The sequence below is a fragment of the Vipera berus genome (assembly GCF_964194415.1).
Source record: "Vipera berus genome assembly, chromosome: 3".
NCBI lineage: Eukaryota > Metazoa > Chordata > Lepidosauria > Squamata > Viperidae > Vipera > Vipera berus.
Genome location: NC_138204.1, coordinates 51,866,724 through 51,891,427, shown reverse-complemented (window position 1 = coordinate 51,891,427; position 24,704 = coordinate 51,866,724). Strand labels below are relative to the sequence as shown.

The 24,704-nt window shown below is 38.1% G+C and overlaps 3 protein-coding genes across 4 annotated transcripts in view; 1 reads left to right on the top strand and 2 right to left on the bottom strand.

Annotated features, from left to right (window-relative positions):
- TBC1D22B (TBC1 domain family member 22B) overlaps positions 1-707 on the bottom strand; it is a 40,340-nt gene extending 39,633 nt beyond the window's left edge. The window contains exon 1 of the mRNA XM_081326066.1: positions 338-707. Coding sequence (XP_081182192.1) covers positions 338-393 — 56 coding nt within the window. The 5' untranslated portion in view covers positions 394-707. The remainder of the gene's footprint in view (positions 1-337) is intronic.
- A 126-nt stretch (positions 708-833) lies between these two features.
- TMEM217 (transmembrane protein 217) lies at positions 834-9,606 on the top strand (the record flags this gene model as incomplete). The annotated part of the gene is made up of 3 exons (XM_081322390.1): positions 834-880; positions 5,546-5,662; positions 9,013-9,606. Exons 2-3 carry the CDS (start codon positions 5,660-5,662, stop codon positions 9,604-9,606), a joined length of 597 nt encoding a protein of 198 aa, XP_081178516.1. The 5' UTR covers positions 834-880; positions 5,546-5,659.
- Positions 9,607-17,018: 7,412 nt separating this feature from the next.
- Positions 17,019-22,071, bottom strand: PIM1 (Pim-1 proto-oncogene, serine/threonine kinase). 2 transcript variants are annotated; one of them, XM_081323673.1, is made up of 6 exons: positions 21,844-22,071; positions 21,504-21,610; positions 21,285-21,335; positions 20,773-21,139; positions 19,160-19,336; positions 17,019-17,173 (listed from the first exon to the last, which is right to left on the bottom strand). In XM_081323673.1, the coding sequence occupies exons 1-6, from the start codon at positions 21,923-21,925 to the stop codon at positions 17,166-17,168; spliced, it is 792 nt and encodes a 263-aa protein (XP_081179799.1). In that variant the 5' UTR covers positions 21,926-22,071; the 3' UTR covers positions 17,019-17,165. The 2 variants fall into 2 exon arrangements, with proteins under 2 accessions (XP_081179799.1, XP_081179798.1); XM_081323672.1 differs by lacking the exon at positions 17,019-17,173 and adding an exon at positions 17,469-18,789.
- Positions 22,072-24,704: the final 2,633 nt, after the last annotated feature.

Below are 24,704 nucleotides of genomic sequence, written 5' to 3'. Positions count from 1 at the left end.
GCGGGATGCTGCCGATGAAGAGAGACGGCCCCACAGCTGGAAAGATCCAACTCTTTGCCCTCGATGCCAGGCAAGGGGAGATCCCGCTTCAAACCACCTCCAGGGTTCTCCCACTTCCCTCTTTCTCCTCCTCCTCCTCCACCTCCACCGACAGAAGTGACTGACTGAAGCAACTATTCGCTTGAAGAGCAGAGAGGCTCGACCCTTCACCGCACTTCCGAGAAATGAAGGGCGACAAAAACTAGGAGCCGAGCCGGCTTCGCTAAGTCAACCTTTGCTCCCCGGGGAACAAACGATCGGTCGGCATCGATGCCCGGACGGAGCCTCCTTGACTCACCTGCCCGGTAGCTTCGCGCTCCGCTTCCAGAACTGCTTGCTGCTTTCCGCAGCCATACCTCGGACAGAGGCCGAGACCCTCGCTGGCCCGGTAGGGAGAGGGGACAAACCGGAGCGATGGGGCCCGAATCCTCCGGCCGAGACCGTTTCACCTCCTCCTTCCCGGGGTCCCTTTGCCAGTCCCCAGAGCCGCCATCTTGGATTCGGGCGGGCACAATACACCCATTGGCTGTTTGACGGACAAACCCCAAAGATTGACCAATCCCGAGTCCCATCTGTAGAGCCACGTGAAGCACGAAGGGAAGAAGAAAAACCTAAACCGAAGGAATCAGAAACCTGCCAGAGAATGAGAGGCGGGACAAGAGATCACAAGCGATAACGGCGCGGGGCGGGGGGAGAGAGAGCATGGAGGGGGACGGGGGGGGGGCAAGTCACATGCGCTCCAAGGAAGGGGAAGCGGGAAAGGCGGTTTAACTGTCAAAACCAGGCGCGGGAAGGGAAGAGTTGTGAATAAAATAGGTCTACAGAAAGTCGCTCCAAGAAGGTATCGATCTGAGTAATTCAGGAAGTGCTTGACTTTTTAAAAAAGAAAAAACAAAAAAGCGCCGGTTATTTGGCCATATAGTCGCATCTGAATGTACATAAATTTGAAATTGACACCTACCCCGCGCGCGCTTTGAAACTTAAGAGATAAACAGTTCAGCAAATTAAATAAAAATATAAAAAATTAGGTGCAAACTTTACTGTAATTCGTGTTTTGATACGTGTGTAGATAGACGGACATTCAATCATTCAATTTCTGGAGATGCCCTGCAGTTTTTTGGCAAGTTTTTTCCCCCCAGAAGTGGTTTGTCATTGTCTCCTTCCTAGGGCTGAGAAAAAATGACTGGCTCAAGATCACCTAGCTTGTTTTGTGCATAAAGCAGGTTTAGAATTAAGGTGTTCCATTGTGTAATTGAGCCTGCAATTTTGCTCATAAATTCTGACTGCTATGGGGCATTTTTTTCCCCAGAAACCAGAAGTAAATGCCAGTTTCCAGCTAAAATATCATAAATCGCAATCATGTGAGTGAGGTGTTGCAAAGGGCCATGAATGCAAGCTAATTGTGTTTGATGGGATTGGTGGCTGTTGGAACTTTGAATCTTTGTTGTAAATAATTATTTCATAATTTTGAATGGTTGCTAAGCAACTGGTCTAAAGTTGAGGATTACCTCTACATCAAACTAGCACTGGTTCATTACATAGCTCCCTTGTAAGGAAACTCTCTTGTTCTTGTAAATACTTGTAATAATTCTCAACTTACGACCGCATTGAGCTCAAAATTTCCATTGCTAAGCAAAGCAGTTAAGTGAGTGCTCCATATAAATATTAACAAGGCCTGAATCTGCTTAACTTTTTCAAGATCAGTTATTCAAAATGGGAACCAGCTTTTATCAGAGTATCCATATTTGCATTGAGAGTTAGCCAGAGTCTGCTTGATGTCTTAGCCCTACTTCCCTTGACCAGCAGTTTGCAAGAATGGATAAGTGGTTGAAAACTTTCACTGAAATGGTAACACAAATAATGTAGCAGTACCCTGCTGATGATTGCAACAACTTTATAAAGATTGAAATTATTTCCAATTAGTTTCTTACGTCAGTTATTACCCTCTTAAAAACCATATGTAAAGTGTCTTGTGTTTGCCGTGTTGTATGACATATGATATTTAATTTAGATATCGACATACAACCACAGTTGAGCCCAAAAGACAATTGTTAAGTGAGTTTTGCCCCCTTTTATGGCCTTTCTTGCTACAATTGTTAAATGAATCACTGCAGTTGTTACATGAATCATTTGGTCATCTAGCAAATCTGACTTCCCTGAATAACTTTGTCTATGGAGATTCTCAATCTTCCAGGTCATGGTTGTCCCAAAGGTGCTTTTCCAAAAGGCAAATGGACTTTCTTGGTTTTTTCTTTGGAACTGTTTCGCTTTCTGAAGTACTGAAGAAGCTTCTTGGATGAGAAGCGAAATGTTGTCAAAAATCCCCCCCCAAGAAAGTCCAGTTGCCTTTTGGAAAAGTACTTTTGGAACACCTATTGACTTTGCTTGTTGGAAATCGTCTGGAAAGGTTACAAACAGTGCAACTATCATAAATACATGCTAATTGCCAAGTGTCTGAATTTTGATCACCTAACAATGGAGATGCTGCAAGTGGGGACAACTAATCATAGGTCACTTTTTTCAGTTCCATTGTAACTTTGAATGGTCACTGAATGATTATATGTCAAGGACTATCTGAATAGGGGAAGAATTTTTGCTTAAATGTAATCAGACTTCTGAATGTATACTCTTAAATTTGCCATAGTTGCATATTTCCCAAGTTTGTTTGTTTGTTTATTTATTTATTTATTTATTTATTTATTTATTTATTTATTTATTCGGTTTATATACTGCCCTACTCCCAAAGGACTCAGGGCGGTTTACAAGGCAAAATTTAAAAACAATACAATATAAAATTAAAATAAAATTAAATTAAGTCTAGCCGCAAAAAATTAAAATCACAATTTAAAAACATTAAACCCATTCTTGGAGATTACTTGATCCAAGTCCCTTAGGATATAAAGATTTCTTCTCAAGAATATATTCTTGACCAGGAGACTAATGCTAAAATTTGCGATAATGGTACAAAGTATATAAAATAATTCAAGCGATAAATAAATAATCCTAGTTTATCCCTTTAAGTTATGACTACCATTAGGTATTCAATACACTGAGTGACTGAGGGTATAAATTTGTCTTTCCGATGTTGCAGAGCTAGATCTTATCAGTATAAAGGACATGGAGAATATATTTTCATTATCCACTATTCCCTTCCATCTAATAAGTACATAGTTCAAAAGAATGTAAAAGACAAAAATATTAAATATCACAAAAATGTTTTCAACAAAGTATTCCCATTTTATAAAAAAACGCAGTGATGTACTCATTCCTTTTCTATACAAATTCAAAAGGTAATAAATTTTAAATATTACTTTTTGTTCAATAGTCTAAGATCTATTAATATTTTATATACCGTAGTTGTAATACATTTTACCTTTGTTTACTGAAAATTTCTTGTTTACTAATTCCTTGTTCAACCCAGTCTTTAAAATTTGTATATCAATTTGATTTATTGATCACAGATATTTATAAAAACTAGAGACGGAGAGAAAGATGCATCAAGAGAAAGATGAGAGACAGCATCAAGATCTAGGCAAGATGGGCAGCATATAAATTTAATAAATACATTTTTCAGAAATAATATTTTAAATTATATAAATTATATATTTATATATATTATATATAAATTATATAATGGTTGATAGGAGATGCATTTAATCTTTTATATTTTCAACCCTAAACAGAGCCCAGGAAGGAGAATATATGATAAGTGAAGCCATCTGAAATTTGGAATAAGTCAAAGGTTATGCATGGTAGTATTGTATACAGGTAGTCCTCAACTTATGACTGCTTGTTCAGTGACCATTAAAAGTCACAATGGTGCTGAACAACGGGGATTTACAATCAGTCTGCATAGTTGTGGCCGTTGCAGCATCCCCTGGATCATGTGTTGGTAATCTGAGTGCTTGGGTGCTCACAATTATGACAGCTCTGTGAGCAATGGTCACATGATTACATTTGTGATCCTGTCAGTTTCCCAAAAGCAAAGTCGCCACCACCATCTCTCCCAAGAAGGTCGCTGAGGGCCATGAGATTCCAGAGATCTTGTACTCTTTAACACCCCCCCCCCCACAGCCTTGCCAGCCTGCTTGTGCATATGAAAAAAACAAGTGAGTTTTATCTTCAATCCAAGGGGCCATATCCCAAATCGAGTCATTTTATAAACCCTTTGGAAAATCAGAATTTATCTAGCATACATATTGTGTCTGAATTTTATCAAAAGGTTTTTTTATATCAAATGATAAAACTACAGTTTTGTATTATCTGTCTTTATTCAAATCAATCAGATCCTCTACAAGCTGCATATTAGCCATGCTGTCTTCTTTCAACAACTTCTGGCTTTTGGTTGTTTGGTTTGAAGTTTTGACTGGAGAGAGCACTGAGGTTACTCAAATAATTTAGAACCTTACTATTAGAGGGTATATAATCTGCTCAGAGTCTTTTGGGGTTTGGAGCAGTGTATGAACCCAAATAAGTAAATAAAATATTTCTTAATTTGTTGTGCAAATAAGTAAGTATATAGATAGTCCTCACTTACCAACCACTTGTCCAGTGACTGTTCAAAGTTATAACGGTGCTGAACAAGGAGACTTAAAATAAATTCTTGAAGTTATGATCATCATAATGTCCCTGCAGTCAAATGATTGTAATTTGGGCACTTGGCAACTGGCATGCAATTATGAAGTTGCAGCAACTTGTGCGTCACATGATTGCTATTTGTGACCTTCATTGCTGGCTTCAGATAAGCTGGTGCAGAGTGTGGCAGCGCAGGCAGTTCTTAGGGACCCTATTGTGGCTCATGTCACACCCACTGCTCTGCCAGCTGCACTGGTTGCCGGTTTGCTTTGGATGCAAATCAAAGTATTGATAATCAGTTATGAAGCCCTTCATGGCATGGGTCCAGGTTACTTGAGAAACTGTCTCATCCCGGTGGGACTGGCCTGCTCCAACTGCTGGCAGAGGGGGATACTGCAGATCCTGTCAGTCAAGGAATTTCAACTGGTGGGGTCCAGAAAAAGAGCCTTCTTAGTCGTGGCTACTACCCTTTGGAACACCTCACCCCGAGGTGAGATTTTCCATAAGACCCTTAAAACCTGGTTCTGCCAAATGGCTTGGGGTCCCATTGGGGGAGTTTCATGCTGGAGGTGGTTGACTAGTTAAAAACTAATCCCACCTTCCCCCCCCATGTATCCAGCTCCATGTATCCTCCATGTATCCTCTATTTTGTGTTAATGATTTTACTTCGTCTGTCATTTTATATCCAATGATTTTAATGTGTTTTAATGTTTATTATGCTGTAATCCACCCAGAGTATTATATTATTATTGTTATTGTTTATTATTATTATTATTATTATTATTATTATTATTATTATTATTATTATTATTATTATTATTATTATTATTATTATTATTATTATTATATGGGGTAGCTGGCAAGAAGTTGTAAGCTGTGCCAGAACTGATCACATGATTTTTCACTTTCTAACTTTTCTCTTGCTTTACAGAAAGGATCTAAGGATGGTGTTCTGGTTCTATAATCCAGCAGTTAAGTAATCCAAAAAAGGAAATACCTAGGATCTGATAAATAATGATTTTCTGATAACAGAATCAGACTTGTCATGGTGAGAATTTTTTTTTTAATTTTGCAAGAAATTAATGAAAGCAGATACACATAAATCAGTAAAAATTCTGGAATGCATAGAGATGAATGGACATCTGAATAAGAATAATCTTAGAATGAGAGCCACAGTAAGGGATATTAGTGATTTTGATTCCATTCACATTTTTAAAAGCCAGATTGTTAGATTGTTAGATTCAGAGTTGTAATTAACCAAGTGTAGACTGAAAATATAAATATTCCATAGTTCATTTTAAAAATATGAGTTGTATTGATATCATCCTTATTAAAAATCAGAAGAACAAGTGAGAGTCACAGTGAAGCTTTTATAAGATTTTGATGCAGTTTGCAATTCAGAGTACCTACCCACTGGATATAAAGATAAATATAACTGTAGATTGAAATTTTATTTTTTTGTGGGGCCATACATCCATTTTAAAAATTGTTATATGTCCCTCAAGGCAGATTTCTATAAAGTTCTGGGGGGAGATCACTTAGGACAGGGCATCAGATATTTTGGAGTTACATCTCCTATAATTAGTGACTGTCAAACATGGGGATTTTAGATTTTTATAAACTGGAGATTTTCAGATGACCTACATTTGACTCAAGATAAAGTGTCTCAGAGGTTAGCTTGTTATCCTATAAACTATCATGTCTAGATAGTATGGATTATGCCCTTGGTTTTTTCCCCTGTAGTTTCTGAATTTGAGGAAATGTGTTTTTATTTCAGGTGATGAAATTTGATGAAGCAGCTCTGCTCAAATACAATGTCCAAGATATATTTTTATTTGTTCTGTAAGGTTACAAGAATTCTGTTTAGTATTATGTGTATTGAACAATGCTTAACACTGATTTAGTTAGGATAGCTCTCAGTCTGTATGATCTATTTGTTTACTTCATGAGTCATCAACAAGAGCTTGATATAAACGACTTATACCGGTAGATAGCATAATTCTGGCTAACAGCTAAGTATCAGGAATGTGTAGAAGTATAATCCTTCCATACATTCATTCTGAGTTGCCAAAAATGTTGAGGGAAGTACCCTTGGAACAGAAAAGAGAAAGTGTCATTATATGTATTTTGCATGACAAAACATATCAGAAATAGTATGCTTCGTGTAATTGGGTTTTTTTGTCCTCATGCACTTATGAAATTTGCTGCTTGTATGTGCTATGCTTTAAATGTATGTGCTATGCTTTTAGGTTTGTATTTAATAATGCCCTGTTTTTTAGAAGGTTCTATCCACACAATCCCACAAGACATTGCTTCAGGCATCTCAACTGGACTTATCCAGACAAATCCGCTCAAACTCTGAGTGGGTCTGAGGGATTCCCAGCAGCCCTGCAGATATTAATAATAATAATAATAATAATAATAATAATAATAATAATAATAATAATAATAATAATAATAATAATAAAAGTTGGAAGGGATCTTGGAGGTCATCTAGTCCAATCCCCTGCTCAGGCAGGAAACCCTATACCATATCAGACAAATGGCTTTCCAGTCTTCTTAAAAACTTCCAGTGTTGGAGCATTCACTATTTCTGGAGGCAGGTTGTTCCACTGGTTAATTGTTCTAACTGTCAGGAAGTTTCTCCTTAGTTCTAGGTTGCTTCTCTCCTTGATTAGTTTCCATCCCGTTGCTTCTTGTCCTGCCTTCAGGCACTTAGGAAAATAGCTTGACTCCCTCTTCTTTGTGGCAGCCCCTGAGATATTGGAACACTACTATCATGTCCCCCCTCATCCTTCTCTTCATTAAACTAGACATACCCAATTCCAGCAACCGTTCCTTATATGTTTTAGCCTCCAGTCCCCTAATCATCTTTGTTGCTCTTCTCTGTACTCTTTCTAGAGTCTCAACATCTGAAGTCCATACCTCCCCAGCAGGGACCAGGTCTTAAACAGGGCTGTTGGGATAGCTATCAGCAGGTGTAAAACATGGAGAAATAGCAATTGTTCACTGCCCTTATTGCCACAATGTAATCCATAATGTGGGTTTTTACTTTTGCTTGGGCAGATTCATCTTCCTAGAGTGGCTCTCCAGACATCTCTCCTTTTGTTTCATCTCTCAAAACTCTTCAAATAAAGTTCACATTGGGATCAACACGGGGAGAGACCACACAAGGGCAGTCAGGTTGAAACCTGTTCCATTTGCCCATTCCAGGTTGCAGCTAAAGCTTCAGCTCAATTGCCCACCAGATTATTGGGGAAAATCCCAGCCTCCCTCTAGAATCCAGTTGGATTCATCAGTTGGAATGGGCTAATCCAGGGGTCTTCAAACTCGGCCCTTTTATGACTCATGGACTTCAACTCCCAGAATTCCTCAGCCAGCATGCCTGGCTGAGAAATTCTGGGAGTTGAAGTCCATGAGTCATAAAAGGGCCGAGTTTGAAGACCTGTGGGCTAATCTAACAGGCCTACCAACAACTACATCATTCAGGAAAGCAGGACCAAAAGGAGGGTAGGATCAGAAAATTTCCAGGGACAACTAGTGGAGATTTCTTCCTACTTCGTATCTAGTATGGGCACAATCAGGTAACGTAGCCCTCTTCTGACACAACATAATGGCAATGATAGTATCAGCCCTTCTGCTACACAAGCCTTCTCCAACATGATGCATTCCTAGTTTTATTGAAAATGTAATTTCAGTATTCCCAAATGTTTGTGGCTGGAAATTCTGGACATTAAAGTCTCAAATCTAAAGGCATATGATTGAGAAAACATGTTTAAATTGTGAAAAAATAATGACACATTCTGCTATAGAGAAGTTCCAAGCAAAAGTCCGAAAGCTTGGAAGATGAAACCTCTTGTCCCGGTGACCAACCCAGATTGGATCCTACATTATCCTAGGATATGTATATTCGCCTTCATTTGTGTGAAAAAATGATACAAGTAAAGATTACAATTTTTAAACCTATAGAAAAATAGTACACTCTTATATTCTGCTGAGCCATAACATGATTTGTTTGGTTTTGATAAAAGATTGTGCAACCCCAGGTGTTTTTAAATCATAATTGTTAGGTTTAATGTATGGCAACCAATCAATTGTAGCTTATTGATGATAATTAAAATCTACCTCAATGTGATGAGACAATTCATCAAATACTTCCCTAGTAGCAGTCTCCAAATAGATTGGATAATATTGGCTACCATACATGGTACAAATTGTACTGTTGAAAGGCATCCATTTTGGAAAACATTGAACAGTAGAATGCATATAAAACAAATATGCAACTCACATTTTATCTTTTATTCTAACATATATTTAATTTTTCTCCCTAGATTTCTTTATGTAGCTCTGGTAATTTCCATATTATGTGGAAGTGATCATATTTTCTTTGTTTTTCAGGCAATTATTAGTCCACACACAATCATTCCCTTATTTGCTGATGGCATCTGTGGCATAACACCGGAAGCAGGATCAGTTGTTGCTGGTGTGTACATGATCTTAATGACCAATATGTATCTTATCTTTGAGTTTCGACACCTAAGCCTTGCATTAACTGAATTGGCAAGGACGAAAATGAAAGGCTTAACCTGGATTATTCCATATTGCTATTACGTAGCAATAGTTTTGGCTTTTATAACTTATCCTATATGTTTCTATTATTTATATTGTATCTATAGGAGAAAAACTGTAGGTCTTTATGTATACCTTGCTTGGATAATCTTTTATGATACAGCCAACATATTCCTTGTAGTCTTGACTAGCCAGGTTGCAGAGCTATCTGCATTTTCAATCAGTCCTTTAGAATGGTTTGGATTGGCCAGTAGGATTCCTGTGGACTGTTTTTGGCTTTGTTTTGTTATAACATACATTATGTTGCTTGTTGAAAAAAGACCTGTAGGAAGGATGTCATTGAGGCAAAGGCGGACATCGAGAATTATTACTGAACCTCCTAAGTTTAGACTGGGTGTAGGTGCTAAGAGAGTTCAGTGGTAGCTCTCAAAATACTGTTCTATGCAGTTATAAACACCTGGCATATCAAAAAATGGGCTATTGATATATTTCTGTCTTAGCTATCCAACATCTTTCCTTTTCAAAACAACAAAATTAGGGTGATTGTCAGAAACATGGCAGGCCATAATATGTACTAAGTTCAGAACCAACATATGTATGTACTAAGTAATGTTTCACGTTGTTTTACTTCAGTATCTTATTGGGTTAATCTAAATGTCTTTAATAAAAATAAATTTCATAGTTACTGTACTTGGGTCTCTGGGCTTGTTTGCATCATTGAGGGAAAGGAATAATAATAATAATAATAATAATAATAATAATAATAATAATAATAATAATAATAATAATAATAATAATAATAATTTGGAAGGGACCTTGGAGGTCATCTAATGCAATCCCTATACCATTTCAGACAAATGGCTGTCCAGTCTCTTCTTAAAAACATCTAGTGTTGAAGCATTCACAACTTCTGGAGGCAGGTTGTTCCACTAATTGTTCTAAATGTCAGAAAATTTCTCCTTAGTTCTAAGTTGCTTCTCTCTTTGATTAGTTTCCATCCATTGCTTCTTGTCCTGCCTTCAGGTGCTTTGGAGAATAGCTTGACTCCTTCTTCTTTGTTGCAACCCATGAGATATTGGAACACTGCTATCATGTCACCACTAGTCCTTCTCTTCATTAAACTAGACCACAGGTCTGCAACCTGTGGCTCCAGAGCCGCATGCAGCTCTTTCAGCCATCTCCTGCGGCTCCCAGTCCTCTGCCATGTGCTGTCCAAAAAAAAAAAGTGGGACTAAAAAAGTTCAACCAATCAATTCAAATATGCAGGGTAGGTGCATATCTTGCCTTGGCTCCACTCTTCAGTCAAACCCTGTTCTGCGCATGCACGCATGTATGCGCATGTGCACACATTTTTTTTGCGGCTCCCAGTTTTTCCTTTTGTGAGGGAACCGGTTCCGAGTGGCTCTTTCACTGTTTCAGGTTGCTGACCCCTGAACTAGACATACCCAATTCCAGTAACTGTTTCCTATATGTTTTAGACTCCAGTCCCCTAATCATCTTTGTTGCTATTCTCTGTACTCTTTCTAGAGTCTCAACATCTTTTTTACATTGTGGTGACCAAAACTGGATGCAGTATTCCAAGTGTGGTCTTATCAAGGCATTGTAAAGTGGTATTAACGTTTCACGTGGTCTTGATTCTCTCTCTCTGTTAATGCAGCCTAGCACTGTGTTGGCTTTTTGGGCAGCTGCAGCACACTGCTGGCTCATATTTAAGTGATTGTCCATTAGGTCTCCGAGATTCTTCTCATAGTTACTACTGTTGAGCCAGGTACCATCCTATACTATACCTGTGCATTTGGTTTTTCTTGCCTAAATGTAGAACCTTACTTTTTTCACCATTGAATTTTATTTTGTTAGATAGCGCCCAATGTTCAAGTCTGTCAAGATCCTTCTATATCTTAAGCCTATCTTCTGGAGTGTTGGCTATTCCTGCCAGCTTGGTGTCATCTGTAAATTTGATGGGTTCCCCATCTATCCCCTCATCCAAATCATTGATGATGTTGAAGAGCACTGGGCCCAGAATAGAGCCCTGGGGTACCCCACTACACACTTCTGTCCATGTAGATGCAGTTCACATGCTGAGTATGGCTGGTCAGCTAGCTACAAATCCATCTGGTGGTGATGTTGTCTAACCCACATTTTTCTATCTTATCAAGTAGTAGGTTGTGGTCTACTTTATCAAATGCCTTACTGAAGTCCAAGTAAATTATATCCACAGCATTCCTCTGGTCCACTAATTTTGTCATCTAGTCAAAGAATGCAATAAGATTTGTCTGGCATGATCTGTTTTTGACTAACCCATGTTGGCTTTTGGTAATGACTTTGTTTGCCTCTAGGTGTTCGCTGATTCGTTGCTTGATTATCTTTTCCAGAATCTTCCCAGGTATTGAGATCGGGCTGATAGGTCTGTAGTTTACTGGATCCATTTTTTTCCCTTTTTGAAAATGGGAACTACATCAGCTCTTTTCCATTCCTCTGGTAGTTCCCCAGTGCTCCAGGATCTTTGAAAGATGTAGTTCAGTGGTTTTGAGATCACATCTGCCAGTTCCTTCAGAACCTTGGGGTGTAATCCTCCTGGTCCCGGTGATTTGAACTCGTCTAGGGTAGACAGGTACTCACCATTTTTTTGCCTATCTTGTGTTTCTAATCTGTTTTTTATGGGACTGTTTTTGATAGGTTGGACTGTTTTTGCCCTTTGCATAAAGATGGATGTAAAAAAAACGAGTTAAATAGTTCTGCTTTCTCCCTGCTACTTGTCACCTTCTTGTCACTTTCTCCAATTAATGGACCAATCATTTCCTTAACTTTTTTTTTGTTTCTTACATGTTGAAAGAAGCTTTTTCAACATGTAAGAAATAAGAAAAAGGTTAATGAAATGATTGGTCCATTAGTTAATTAGGGCAGGATCACCATTCTGTTTCCAGTCTATAATCATACTAGAGGTATCTCTGAAAAATCAGGAGCAGAGATTTTGGTGGAGGAAAAAACCTTTTATAACATGTGAAGCATTTTGATGTACACATATACAGGTAGTCCTTAATTTACAACAGTTTATTTAGTGACCATTCAAAGTTACAGCAGCACTGTAAAAAGTGACATGACCATTTTTCACAATTGTGATCATAAGTCAAGGACTACCTACATTGAACACACAATTTTATTTTTCTAGATCAAACCCACATAGTCTTATGTTTTTATAATAAATACAATACATGGGTTATTTACAGAAGAAATGTAAATAGTAGAATTAGGTAAGTAATCCTTTGCAATTGTTTCCTAACAATTGTTTTTTCCCTTTGTCAGGATGTACTGTAAAAAAAAAGTTATGTGGTAAATACAATTTACAGTACTGTTGGGCAACCCTTGGTTTCCTACATTTTTTGAACTTCAATTCTCAATATGGACAGAGTACAGGAAGGAAGGGCAAAACATATTTCCCTCAAAATGATTAGTTTTTCTATAAAATACTTTTCTATAAAAATACTTTTCCTGTTTCTGAATTAATGATTTTCAGCGGACAAAGAAATGGGAATCCATGCAGAATTTTGAAAGTGCAATGTGGCTTTATGCTAGGTAGATAATACAATATATGGAACAGGTTTTGCACGTCAGTTGATCCTTGAGAAAAGTATGAATGTGACAAAAATAATGGTTATTGCACATTTATTAATTTAGAAAAGCATATAGTTTTTAATTATAAAATGATTTGTGTTAGTATCAAATTGGAGTTAGATTGCCAAATGTATGAACATATGTGAGGAGAAATGGAATACGTAGCAAGTAAGATAAGAACTGTCTTGGACTAATAAGTGAGTCTTCCTTCTCCCTAGAGTGACTTATCTAGTGCCCTCCACTTCAAAAAGAAGCTGGTCCCCTTAAAAAGTTCCACTAAAATGTCCTGTGGTTAATAATAATAATGAGAGAAGTTTATGCTTCCTATAAGTGGGCAGTAGGTGGTGCAATTTTCCTGTAAGCAAGAACTGGTAGAGAAAGTCATAGAAAATAAAGAAGCTAAATTGTTCTGGGACTTTAGAATTTAAACAGACAGGCACCTGCCGCATAACAACTCAGACTTAACAATTAAGTTAAGAAAGGCAAAAAAGTCTAGAATAGATAGTGGACATGGCAGTACCTGGAGACAGCAAAATAGAAGAGAAAGAACTGGAGAAGATAACGACCTGAAAATAGAAATAAAATGACTATGGCAAAAAAAATGCACAGGTAGTACCAATACTAATAGGTGCCTCGGGTGCAATCTGAAAACAATGGAAGCACCACTTGAACAACCTCTGCATTGACAAATTCACCATCAGTTAACTGCAAATGGCAGTTTTACTCAGAACAGCTTACATTTGTGACATCTGAAACATCATCAAATGTCAACATTTGCCTATTCCATATCCTTGGGAAGAACTCAATAGGTGGATAAAAGTGCCAACATCCAATCTATACATCTGGCTGTGCAGTGAACCATAATCTATTGTCTTTATAGTTGGCAAACAGATGGCTAGAAACAAAGCAGTAGTTTTTATTTTTTTTTCTGTGGAGGAGAGTTGACTGTGCAGGTCTACATTTTGTTCTCACATACTTCCCAAGCTTTCTTCAAAGACTTCTTTTACAAAGGACTAGCTGTGCTAGTATACATTCTCACATTGCTCAAGTAGCAGGGGTGTGGCTAGATTTGAACCAATCATTCAAGCTCTGTTGGTATCTACCCAAGTAAAAAGTGAAGCACAGCCCAGGATGGTAATTCTTATAGAGATTACCTCCACTTTGTTTACTTTTTAAACATTACTAAAAGGTCTGGATCTTGGAAATCTTATGCAGAAAGGACTTAGATTTAATTGTCCTTAATGCCCTACTATATTTACGTAATATGCAATACTAAAGGTACTTCATTGAATGCGCTATATTTTACTGAGAGAAACTGGGAATAGGTTTGGGAATTATGCCTTCTTTGCCTTTCTGCAGAGAGAAAATCCCAGGTGAATTAGGACAGCAGTCCCCAACTTTTGCAGCTTGGTGGCTTGGCAGTGGAGGAGAGGAACTGGGCAGCACAAGCGGCTGGCTGGCATGCACATGTATAAATTGAGCTGCACACGCGTGCGCACACCAGCCTGCTGCTCACGCAGTACAGTTGCAAATAGGCCACAGCCCGGTACTGGGTTGCAGCCCAGGGTTTGGGGACCCCCGAACTAGGAGATCCATCATTTATTTTGATCACATATTCCTTTGCTGTATCCTTGCCAAAAGAATACACATAAAGATAGAACTTGCAAAATACATTGGAAATCTTGTCAAGACTATTAACATCAGTTTCAGTGTAACAAACAACAAATATCTAATCATAGTTTACCGGTAATCATAATACATATATTTCTTGTATTTGCATGCAAACATAAACTATAATTCGTATTTTTAAAAAATTGCTGTTTCTTGCCAGCGTGATTAGAATTGGAAAGGACTATTTTTCTTGGATTTCACTGTAGATCCCATTAGGACAACAATAGAAATACTAAGTAGAATTTTAGCATCACATATTCCTATTGCTTGAAATGAGTCAGAAAGTCGGCAATTTGAGTCCTGCCACACCATAATAAATCATTAGAATGAATGCAGATAAATAGTGGGGTCAAGGAGAATACACAGATATAACTGGTTCCAATGAATGTCTGTATATTTCTGTATGATACGGACATAAGTGTGTATCAGAACTTAAGAAGCTTCTTGGATGAGAAGCGAAACTTTTCAAAGAAAAAAAAACCAATTGTATGTGGGAAGGGTACACATTGGGCTTGGTATTCACTTCAGAGCAGCTACTTTGTGATCTAAAAATGGAGAACCTTAACAACCCCTTGTTATGGCTAGATAATTATCTTGGCAGATTAGACTAATGCCCATTGCTGACCTCTGTAAGGGAGACAAACGTAAGTTGGTCCACCCCAGATAATTTGGTTATAGTGAGTGCTTGGTAATTTCTCCATAATAAAGCAGGCAATCCTATAGCTAGTCTGGGTGAATTCTGGAACACAGAGATGATGCCTAAGTAAGTTGATAAGAGTCCTCTGGAGTCAGCTCAATCACCAGTAAATTAGACCCTTGCCTTTTTTAATACTGGCAGCCAGAGAGGGTATGATAGCGTAGGGTGTGCACAGGAGGATCAAATACACTACATGACACCTATTAAAGATTCTACCTATCTAGTTTCCTGTCATATTATCAAGAATTTCTTATATTTTGCTGTCAGCCTATTTGAAGTAGCAGAGGATAAAAATGGTATCCGAAGAAAATCCAAGAATGGTGAAAGAGGTGAAGTTGAAATTAATAGTTATATAGAAATATATAGAAATATAACAAATATAAAAGATGTTTTAAAGTTTTACTCAAAATCAAAAGATAATAAAATAGGTACCTAGCAAACTATTCTTTGAAGAGCATTTCAGGCAATACAGCATGACAGCCATGTACAATATATTGTACACTTTCTGTAACCAGCCCTATCACACACTCATGGGAATTAGTATTATTCTGTTCAGCTGATGTAAATTTATGCACATTTTACATAACATATAGCTCAAATACTGTAGCTGGCATTACCAAAATGAATTGGAAGTCCGAAGGACACATGTTGTTTATTCATACAAAAACTCCACAGATGGTCATAATCTTAATAATAAAAAGAAATCAGACAGAAGGAAATTGCCATAGATTAATCTGCTTTTGTACATCTTGATTTCCTGGTTTTGCTTTGTTTGCACTGTAGGAAGATTTCTTTAACAAGCATTTATTGAAACAAAAGAATGTTTATAAGCTTAAATGTGTATAAATTCTAGATGTCATCCATATTGTGTAGGAAAGAACATTACTCTTCATTGCTGAAGCAATTAAGCTGCTACATAGTGTATATAAGTTTATTTCGTTTAGTTTTTTATTTTAAGGGGATAGATCCAAAGTTCAAGATATACAGTACCCACGGGCTATAATTGTAACTAAAATAATCCTGCCTGGATGCAATTTAAGAGAAGGAAAATGGCAGGGAAAATTGCATTCTTCTGTCATTTCATTCAGTGCTCTTACTAAGTAGTCAACCCCAGTAAGGATTTATTCTTAACTTCAGATAGCACATATTAAGAACATTTCTAAATAAAACCAATGTGCAGTTCTTAGAACTAGAAGTCATTTAAAGTAATACTAAGTTGTACATTAAAGCACCCAAATACAACTGGGAAAACAAGAAATTGAAAAAGTTGTGTTTTGATTACTATTTAGAAAATAAATAACTGCTTCCTGTAAAGTTTTAATGTAATGTAACTGGCCAATGAGTTAACCCAGCAAAGAAAAAGCATATTTTTCCAAGCTATTCTAGTCCTGTCCATTTTTAGAAATTTATACTCTTTAAAGTAGTTGGAATGTAAATGCTGCCAATGATTTTTGTGAATTTGCATGAATAAAGATGGGGAACAAAATGATAGCATGAAGAACAACCACAACCAACATCCATAATCAAGAAAATTCCTGATGTTTTAGAACAAATAGCAAGAGAGCAGTTTCAAATAATGAAGATGAAAAATTCCCAGTTTTTTTTAAAAAAATAACATATCCCAAAGACTTTGTTAAATATATTACTACTTAGTAATTTAGGCAAGTTTCACAACAAACTTTAACCCCATTGTTTAATGAGACCCAGTGCTAATAACACAGGACTTTTATTCGAATGCCCATTTGTAAGATAATTCATTTATTATAAAACAATCCATTTATCATAAACAAGAATGTATAATAAATTGTCATTAGGCTTTGGGTACATTTTCCCTGTTGATTTGACTACTGGAAAACATTATCTTTTCAGAACTGAGCAGCAGATAAATTGAAGAAATTAACTTCTATCTAAATTACTGTCTGGTAGTATTCTATTGGGCTGTCCAAGGCCTTTCTTACATGCTATTATTCCTGCTGCCACTTGGGATGTTGACCATTCAGGGTCAAAATTCTATACAAAGAGAAGAAAAATCCATAAGCTCTATAATGTCAATCTTAAACTCAAAAAACTACTGCAGAACTTTAAATTAGATATCAGGTTTGATTTCATGTATAGGGTGAGATATTGCAGTAGAAACTAAATATTGTACCAAGGCAATTTATATCTGCATTATCATCATAAGCAATTATTTTTGCTGAGTTTATAGACAGAGGAATGAGTGATTTACTGTACTGTACAGTTAAGTGTTTTTAAACAACTGAATGTGAGACATATGACCATTAAATATCCAGTAGACTGATTAAATCAAGTGATTCAATTTTTATTTAAAACAGCATGTATTAAAAAAATAGCATTTCTGAATTCCCTGTACAATATTAGCTATTTTTTTTAAAAAACAGCAGACTACACACCAAAAATACTTAAAACAAGTTTGACAGTGTTGAAGTCCAGGGCATCTTGCTCCCTTTTAAAGTACAGCACTATATACACATGCTATCTATACATATCCTCCCATCAACACTAGTAAAAACAAGTCTCAAATATGTGGAGAGGCTGAACAGCAACAGTTGGAAATATTTACAGGTGATGGGAAAGGCAGTCAGCTGTTCCATACAAAAGCAAGATACCAAAGAAAAAAGCAGAAGATAACCAAATAGGATTTCTGAGAATATGAAAAAGTAGGAGCAACATAGCAGAACAGGTCAACAGCTATAGCAGTGAGGTGTGTGCCAAGAATTTGCATGATTTATAAATAAAATAAATAAAATCCTGCCAGTTAGGATATTCAGTTTTTAAAACCCTAGAAATAAATTAAAAACACTGAAGTAAAAATATTATAACTACAATCTTCTGTACACCAATTTTTGTTCTTGTATTCTGTACAAATTTACAGTTTACAGTTGCATTGTTTGTGCACTAGAGGATGCCTTCATGTTCAAAAGGCAGCAAAAGCAAACACAGAGTTTATACTGGACAGCAATTAGGGTTGCTAATATTATCTCCCTCATTCTGAAGTAGTTCTTTTGAAACTGAAATAAATTATAAGACAGGTAAATCTGTGAGAAAGCAGCGGTGAAGAAATGTTCAAGTATTTCCCCCCAGCACAGCTCAGTTTGCATTTGAAGGCACTCAGAACATGGTAATAGCAACACAGTGAAGGCAGGTAGCCGGTCCAAATCACTAACTCCCTCCCTTCTCTTGTATGAAACATCTCCTCTAGTTCTTTGCACCACTCATTTCATATTCTAGGATTCAGCTTGTCCAATTCATCTAGTGGTGAGAAGATTTATAAGTCAGACTCCCAAACAGCAAGTCCACTCTCCTCCAAGAGATGGGTTTCTTCAGACTTAGAAAGTCACCAGGCAGCCTGTGTCTGGAAAAAGATGAGTCACATTTCTATAAAAGTCTTCACTCCACTAGATCAAATACGGCAAAATTTTGTTTTGCTCCTCAGAAGGATGAGACAGACTATTTGCTAGATTCTTGAATTAGACTGTGCAAGTGGATCTCAGCTGTTTCCTGAGGCAGGAGAACATCTTGCATCCAAGAATGATTCAGAAGATCTTCAAAGGATGGCCTGTCAGAAGGCCTTAGAGCCAAACACCACTTAATGAGATGCTGACAATCTACAAAAGAAAGTATAAAATTAGCAAAGGTCCACTGATGAAGAACATCTACAAAGTGGAACATTATAAATGCTGCTGCAAAATCTCCATAGGTTATTTAATAAAATGAGATTGCTTTACACAGCTGAAACTGTTGAAGCCAAAACATCAATTCACCTTTGCCAAGGTTATATAAAATCAAAATTTCTTAGATTGGGTTTTCAGGAATGCTAGCTTCTAAGCCTTGGCTAAAAGCAGTCATCAAAAACTCAGATTCTAAAATGTTGCTTTATGTGATAGTGGAACTTGCATATTATTGCTTACTGCTTATCGAATATACTAAACAAGTTATTTGTGATCAGCATTCCAGATAAACCAAATAAACACTTACCTGAAGAAATCCTTTGACGAAAATAGACCTGGCCTTTTATAATCTCTTCATCATGCTCAAAAGGAATATCCCCACACACCATATCATAGAGTAATACCCCAAGTGACCAGACAGCAGCAGATCTGCCATGATATCTATGATATCTGATCCATTCTGGAGGACTATAAACACGAGTGCCTGAAAACAGATGACAGATCAAGAAAATTAAAGAAACTACAGAATTCAGCAACAAGTACTCTTAAATCTTATAGTTAGATGTATAGGTATAAATTTAGACAGTCTCCATGGACACTAATCAAAAGGCACAGAAATTAAAAAAGATATAAGTTCCAACCATGAAAAGATTAGTCTGTATTTCATCTTTAAGATATAGGCAAATGGTATAAAAGTTCCTTTTAAAGAAACTTAGATTGCAGCTTGTAAATGGAATGCCAGAAACCTCTTGTCTAAGATGTCTTTGTTGTAGTGCTTGATCTCTCCCTCCTCCTCCCTCTCCTGGCAGGAAGCAAGGATACTGAGGTCAGAGCTGCTTGCCTGGTTTCCATCCACGTGATTGTTGTTTACAAACTTTAAGTTGTAAAAAGATACCTCATAATCCACAAGGGGGCACTAGAAGCTTGGGAAAGGGCCTGAAAGAAGTCAACAAACCCTTTCCTGGTTGTTAACCGTTAAATTAAAAACAAAACAAAAAATTCAAGGCAGCGTGTGCCATTTGGGAACCAAGACCAAAAAACACAAACAAGCTGCAAGCCAGCAGTGATTTTTGAAGTAAACGGCTCTTGAGTCTTTCATGAGTCTGTTAGCAACGCAGTTTGTTTTGTTTTATGGGAACGGTTTGAATGCACAAGCAGATCGTATTTCTATTCTAATATTAATGCTTAAATCTCCATCACTACAAACTTGCTTTCAAAAGACATTTATTTGCATTTCTAGCCTTAATGTGAGGTTACTTTAAAGTGATCACTTCTACCGTAGATTAAATTTCACAGCATTCAGCTTCCCTATTACAATGATTAATTTAGTGAGTCTGCAAATACAGCTTTTAACAGTAACCTTTTCCCCTAGGCTTCATATTCATACATCACAGGAAAGGACAAAATACAAAAGCTTCTCTTCAGTCTTGCTACACAGAAAAAATTGCATGACGTCTATTCTTTTATTTTGGACTTGTAATTAATGTACCATTAAAATATAAAGACTATTGCAGGAATATTTTACATGCAGCTTAGCATACATCCATTGTATCTAGCAGGTGAATTAGTAATCGTAACTTGAAAACAATCTGCAATAGATTTTTTCCCCCCAAGGCATTTCCTTTCCTATGGTCACATTTTTAAGTAAGATTGTGAGCCCATTGGATTTAATAGAAAAAAAATCTCATTAGCAGTAAAGGTTAACCACAAACGGGCATTAAGTTTTCTGGGCAAGAGCAATTTTATGTAGGGAATGGATTATGAGAATCAAATATACTTCAGAGGAAAAACAAATTGTTAAAATCACAGGAAGAACTTGTTCTATTGCCGTGAAGTTACCTAAAAGACAACATAGGGAACACTATGTTTCAGAAATGAAACTTCCTGGCTCAGTTTTGAATGAAAAGTAGGAACACTCACCATCAAAGTCTGTGTACACTGTGTCCTTGAGCAGTGCTCCAGATCCAAAGTCTATAAGTTTGAGCTCTCCAGTGCTCAAGTCAATCAAGATATTCTCATCTTTGATATCGCGGTGCAGGACACCACAACTGTGGCAATGTCGAACTGCTTCCAACACCTGACGAAAAAAACTACGGGCTAAATCCTCAGGAAGAGCACCTCGTTCTGTGATGAAGTCAAATAAATCTTGAACAGGATCTGGCCTTTCCAAAACCAAAATGAAACTGTCTGGTCTTTCAAACCAATCCAGCAGCCGGATCACCCCTTGAAATCCAGAGCCAACCTTTTTCAGGAGCAAAATCTCCATGGGGACCCTTGTTCCACCAGGCTGCATAAAGAATGGGAAAAGGGGTGAGGAAAGAATGATTCGCCAGCAAGAAAACAAGCTGAACCTCAACATCCAATACTGCCTGAAGATCTTTTCTACAGTAACAAACTCCAAACATTCCTTCCTCCCTTCTCCGGCAACTTACCAGTTCTCCCCATTCAGAAACCCGGTCCCGGGACACATGCTTGATGGCCACCTTCAAATACAGGGGGGAGGGGGGGGAAAAAGAAATAAAAATTAATTGATAGCCAACGCTAAAGAAAAGTAGACTATACGCGTGTGCTGGGGAGGCGGGAAGGGCAAAAACAATAGGGAATGATGGAGGCTGCGAGAGGGCGCACGCTACTAGAAACCCATCACTCACCGGAGCTCCATCAGCCAGCCTGGTGCCTGAGTAGACAGAACCAAAGCCTCCACTGCCGAGCAGGGGGCCCACTTGATACAGCTTCTCCAGGGATTCCTTTTCCTTTCCTACAAAGAGCAGGAAGGAAAGATCATTTAAACCCTGTCAGACCGTTTCCTTGGCCCCTCTCTCAAAACAAAACAAAGCAAAAAAATACACCAGCCAACCCCAATCCAGCCACTGCCTCATTAAACCAAGGTGCTTCCAGGTCATCCATCCATCCATCGACCATTCCCGACTGGTGGTTCTAGCCTCCCACATCCCCCCCCCACCTCTTTCTTTCCGTCCTCTTTCAGCTGACCTGGCAGCGGCTTGACGGGGTGCAGATCCCCGCCGGGCGTCGAGCATAGGTGGGCCAGTGAATTGATCTTAGAGAGCAACATCCCCGCCCCGTCCGCGTGTTCCAGGCAGGCCGGGGCTGGCGGCAGCGGCAATGTCTCGGAGGAGGAAGAGGAGGAGGAGGCAGCGGCGACGGCACAACTGCCGTCTCCCAGGCACGGGCGGGAGCTGCGGGCGGGGTCGTGCCGGGCCAGCCTGCTCCCTCCCGTGTGGCGCGGCGGGCCCGGCTTCAGCCGCCTGTAGTAAAAGTGGGAGGGAGCAGAGCTAGGGTGGAGCCGGGGAGAGCCGGCGGGCAGGTCTCCAGTCTGGGAAGACTCCGCCCACTGGTGCTGCTTCGGCCAATCTCTGCTGCAGCTGGCAGCCCGCGCCGGGCCTCTTCGTCAGAATGGACTGCTGAGGAGGCTCGACGTGGCGGGAAGAAAACGGCGCCAAAGAAGGGGAGAAAGAGGTGGGGGGAGGCGGAGGGACAAGAATGAGAAGCTGGAGACCGGGAGGAGGGGGCTGGGAAGGGCTGAGAGCCTTGGCGGGAAAAGGGAGAAAGCAGCGGGGAGAGGGAGTCCTGGCAGGATTGCCTTTTTTGTTTGTTTGTTATGTAAGGAAAATGCATTCATGGTTGCCCGGTTTTTTTCCCCTCGCCATTGTGTCATTGCCGGAACATGAGGGATAACATTCAGTGGGTGCATATATCGTTCTCTTCCTCGCCGCTGCCTACCGTGCAAGTCGTGTTTAGGCAGGGAGCTCCCCGCCACACGTACGTATGGCGGGGAGCTCCCTGAAACGGCTGCAGATACACCCACGCCGACTCGGCTTGAAGACTCCTAATGACTCATGGCTTCTGATGGGGGGGGAATCCTGTTCAGAACTTCCAACTGCAACATTCTGCTTTCTTCGGAGTAAATGCCATTAGGTGCAAGAAACTTAAAAACCCCCCGATAAAATTGGAATTAAATCGAACGCCAGTCCTTTCCACCATAAGGGATAAAACCGGTCCAACAAGCTAGATTGCTATTAGTTTATCCATCAAACTTAATAGGCATCTTGTCAGCCATTCGCACAAGATTTCGCTGGAGTCGTGCTTTATGCTTTATAGGAAAGTACAGAGATTGATTTAAAGGGAAATAGATGTAATAATGAAAACATAAAACGACCAGAACAAAACCACTATAAAATCCTGGATGCTTATGTGGCCAATTGGTTTCTAGTTGAACCAAGTCAGCAAAAGACTCAGCTTCCGGCACCAATTCTGTGAATTCTACAAAAATAATAGTTGGCTGACTAATCTTGTTTATGAAGGGTCCTTAAGTAACTTCTCAGGTACACAGGATAGTCTCCCAGCTCAGATGGTGTAGTTTTTTTGAAATAAATAGTTCTAAATCATAACATTTTTAAAAATAGAATGAATGTGATCAGCATCCAATTGGGCCATGATTTTTGTTATGTGAATCTACACAATATGCTTTTTTACATTAATTTGCTGCTACCTTTAGGTTCCAATGGAGAGGTATAACTCTTTCCTTAGATAATGAGAATGGACATTGTCAACAGAAGCTCCTCTAATAACTACTTAGTTTTTAATTTTGGAGAACTAGTATAACAACATTCCTAACTATTTACAAAAACTACATTGTGATGACTCTTTATTTGAGCAAGTATAACTAAGCTCATAAATCCCTATATTCCACACTGTACTACATTAATTTTAATTAGAATTTATTTGGATACTATACAATATTTTGCAATTACAGCAATTTAACAAAGCCCCTTTAGTTGACTATTTTCATCTGCAGATACTGTTGCCAGTAAGTGGAGTTTTTTTTGCTATTTTTGTCTTGTTCTTAGATCAATATGGGCATTGTAGTACAAAGATAAAAACCTGCAAATGTTGAAGGCAAGTTGTAAATGTAAGCTTGACATTGAGTTTACTATTCAGAGGAGTTTGCACAGATAATTTAAAAAGCTATTGTGCAAGATTTCATTTTCCAATGAAGTTGAAGAGGAACAGCTGTTTTAAAAACAAACATCACTACTTACTTGGAAGCCAATTATTACAGTAATCTGAAAGTGAAACTCTATAAATACTAGTGAAACTGACAGATTATTTTCATGTAAGAAATAAGGAGCACATCCCTTGTTAAAGAAAAAAGAAAATGGGAGGGAAAGAGATTGATTTTGGGATGAATAAGCCAGATATAAAATGTTCTGAAGATAGGATTCTGCATTTATTAACTCATTTTGCTAAACTATTATGAATGTGGGAGATGATGTGAGATTAGAATACTAATATAGTTTATTTGGCTTCATTTTCATAATCATTCTATTTGTTGTAAAATTTATATCTTGAAAAAATCAAGGATAGCCCAGTATTTATAAAAAGAATGTACCTGACTGAGTGAGTACAAATGACTCTCAGATGAAGATACCATTTTGTTCATGAATAGGAATTTAGATGTTAGACATTTTGCTTATCCCAGTGAGCACTTATGCTCACTGAAATATTTCTGGATGTAAATCCACCATCTAAAGAAGAAATGAAGAAGCTTCTTGGATGAGAAGCAAAATGTTTTCAAGGAAAAAACCAAGAAAATTCAGTTGCCTTTTGAAAAACACCTTTGGGACAATCACAACCTGGAAGATTGAAAATCTCCATAGATTTCTAATCTTTAAATTCTGTGATTCCACTACTATTATGCTAATCTGGCCTTGCACAAAAGAGCTCAATATAGGTCCTTTCATCATATACACCATGTATTAGCCCAGTATGGCAACATGTTTAGATATCTTGAATTCTAATTTCCATTAGCATCATCAAGCCTGGCCATTTGT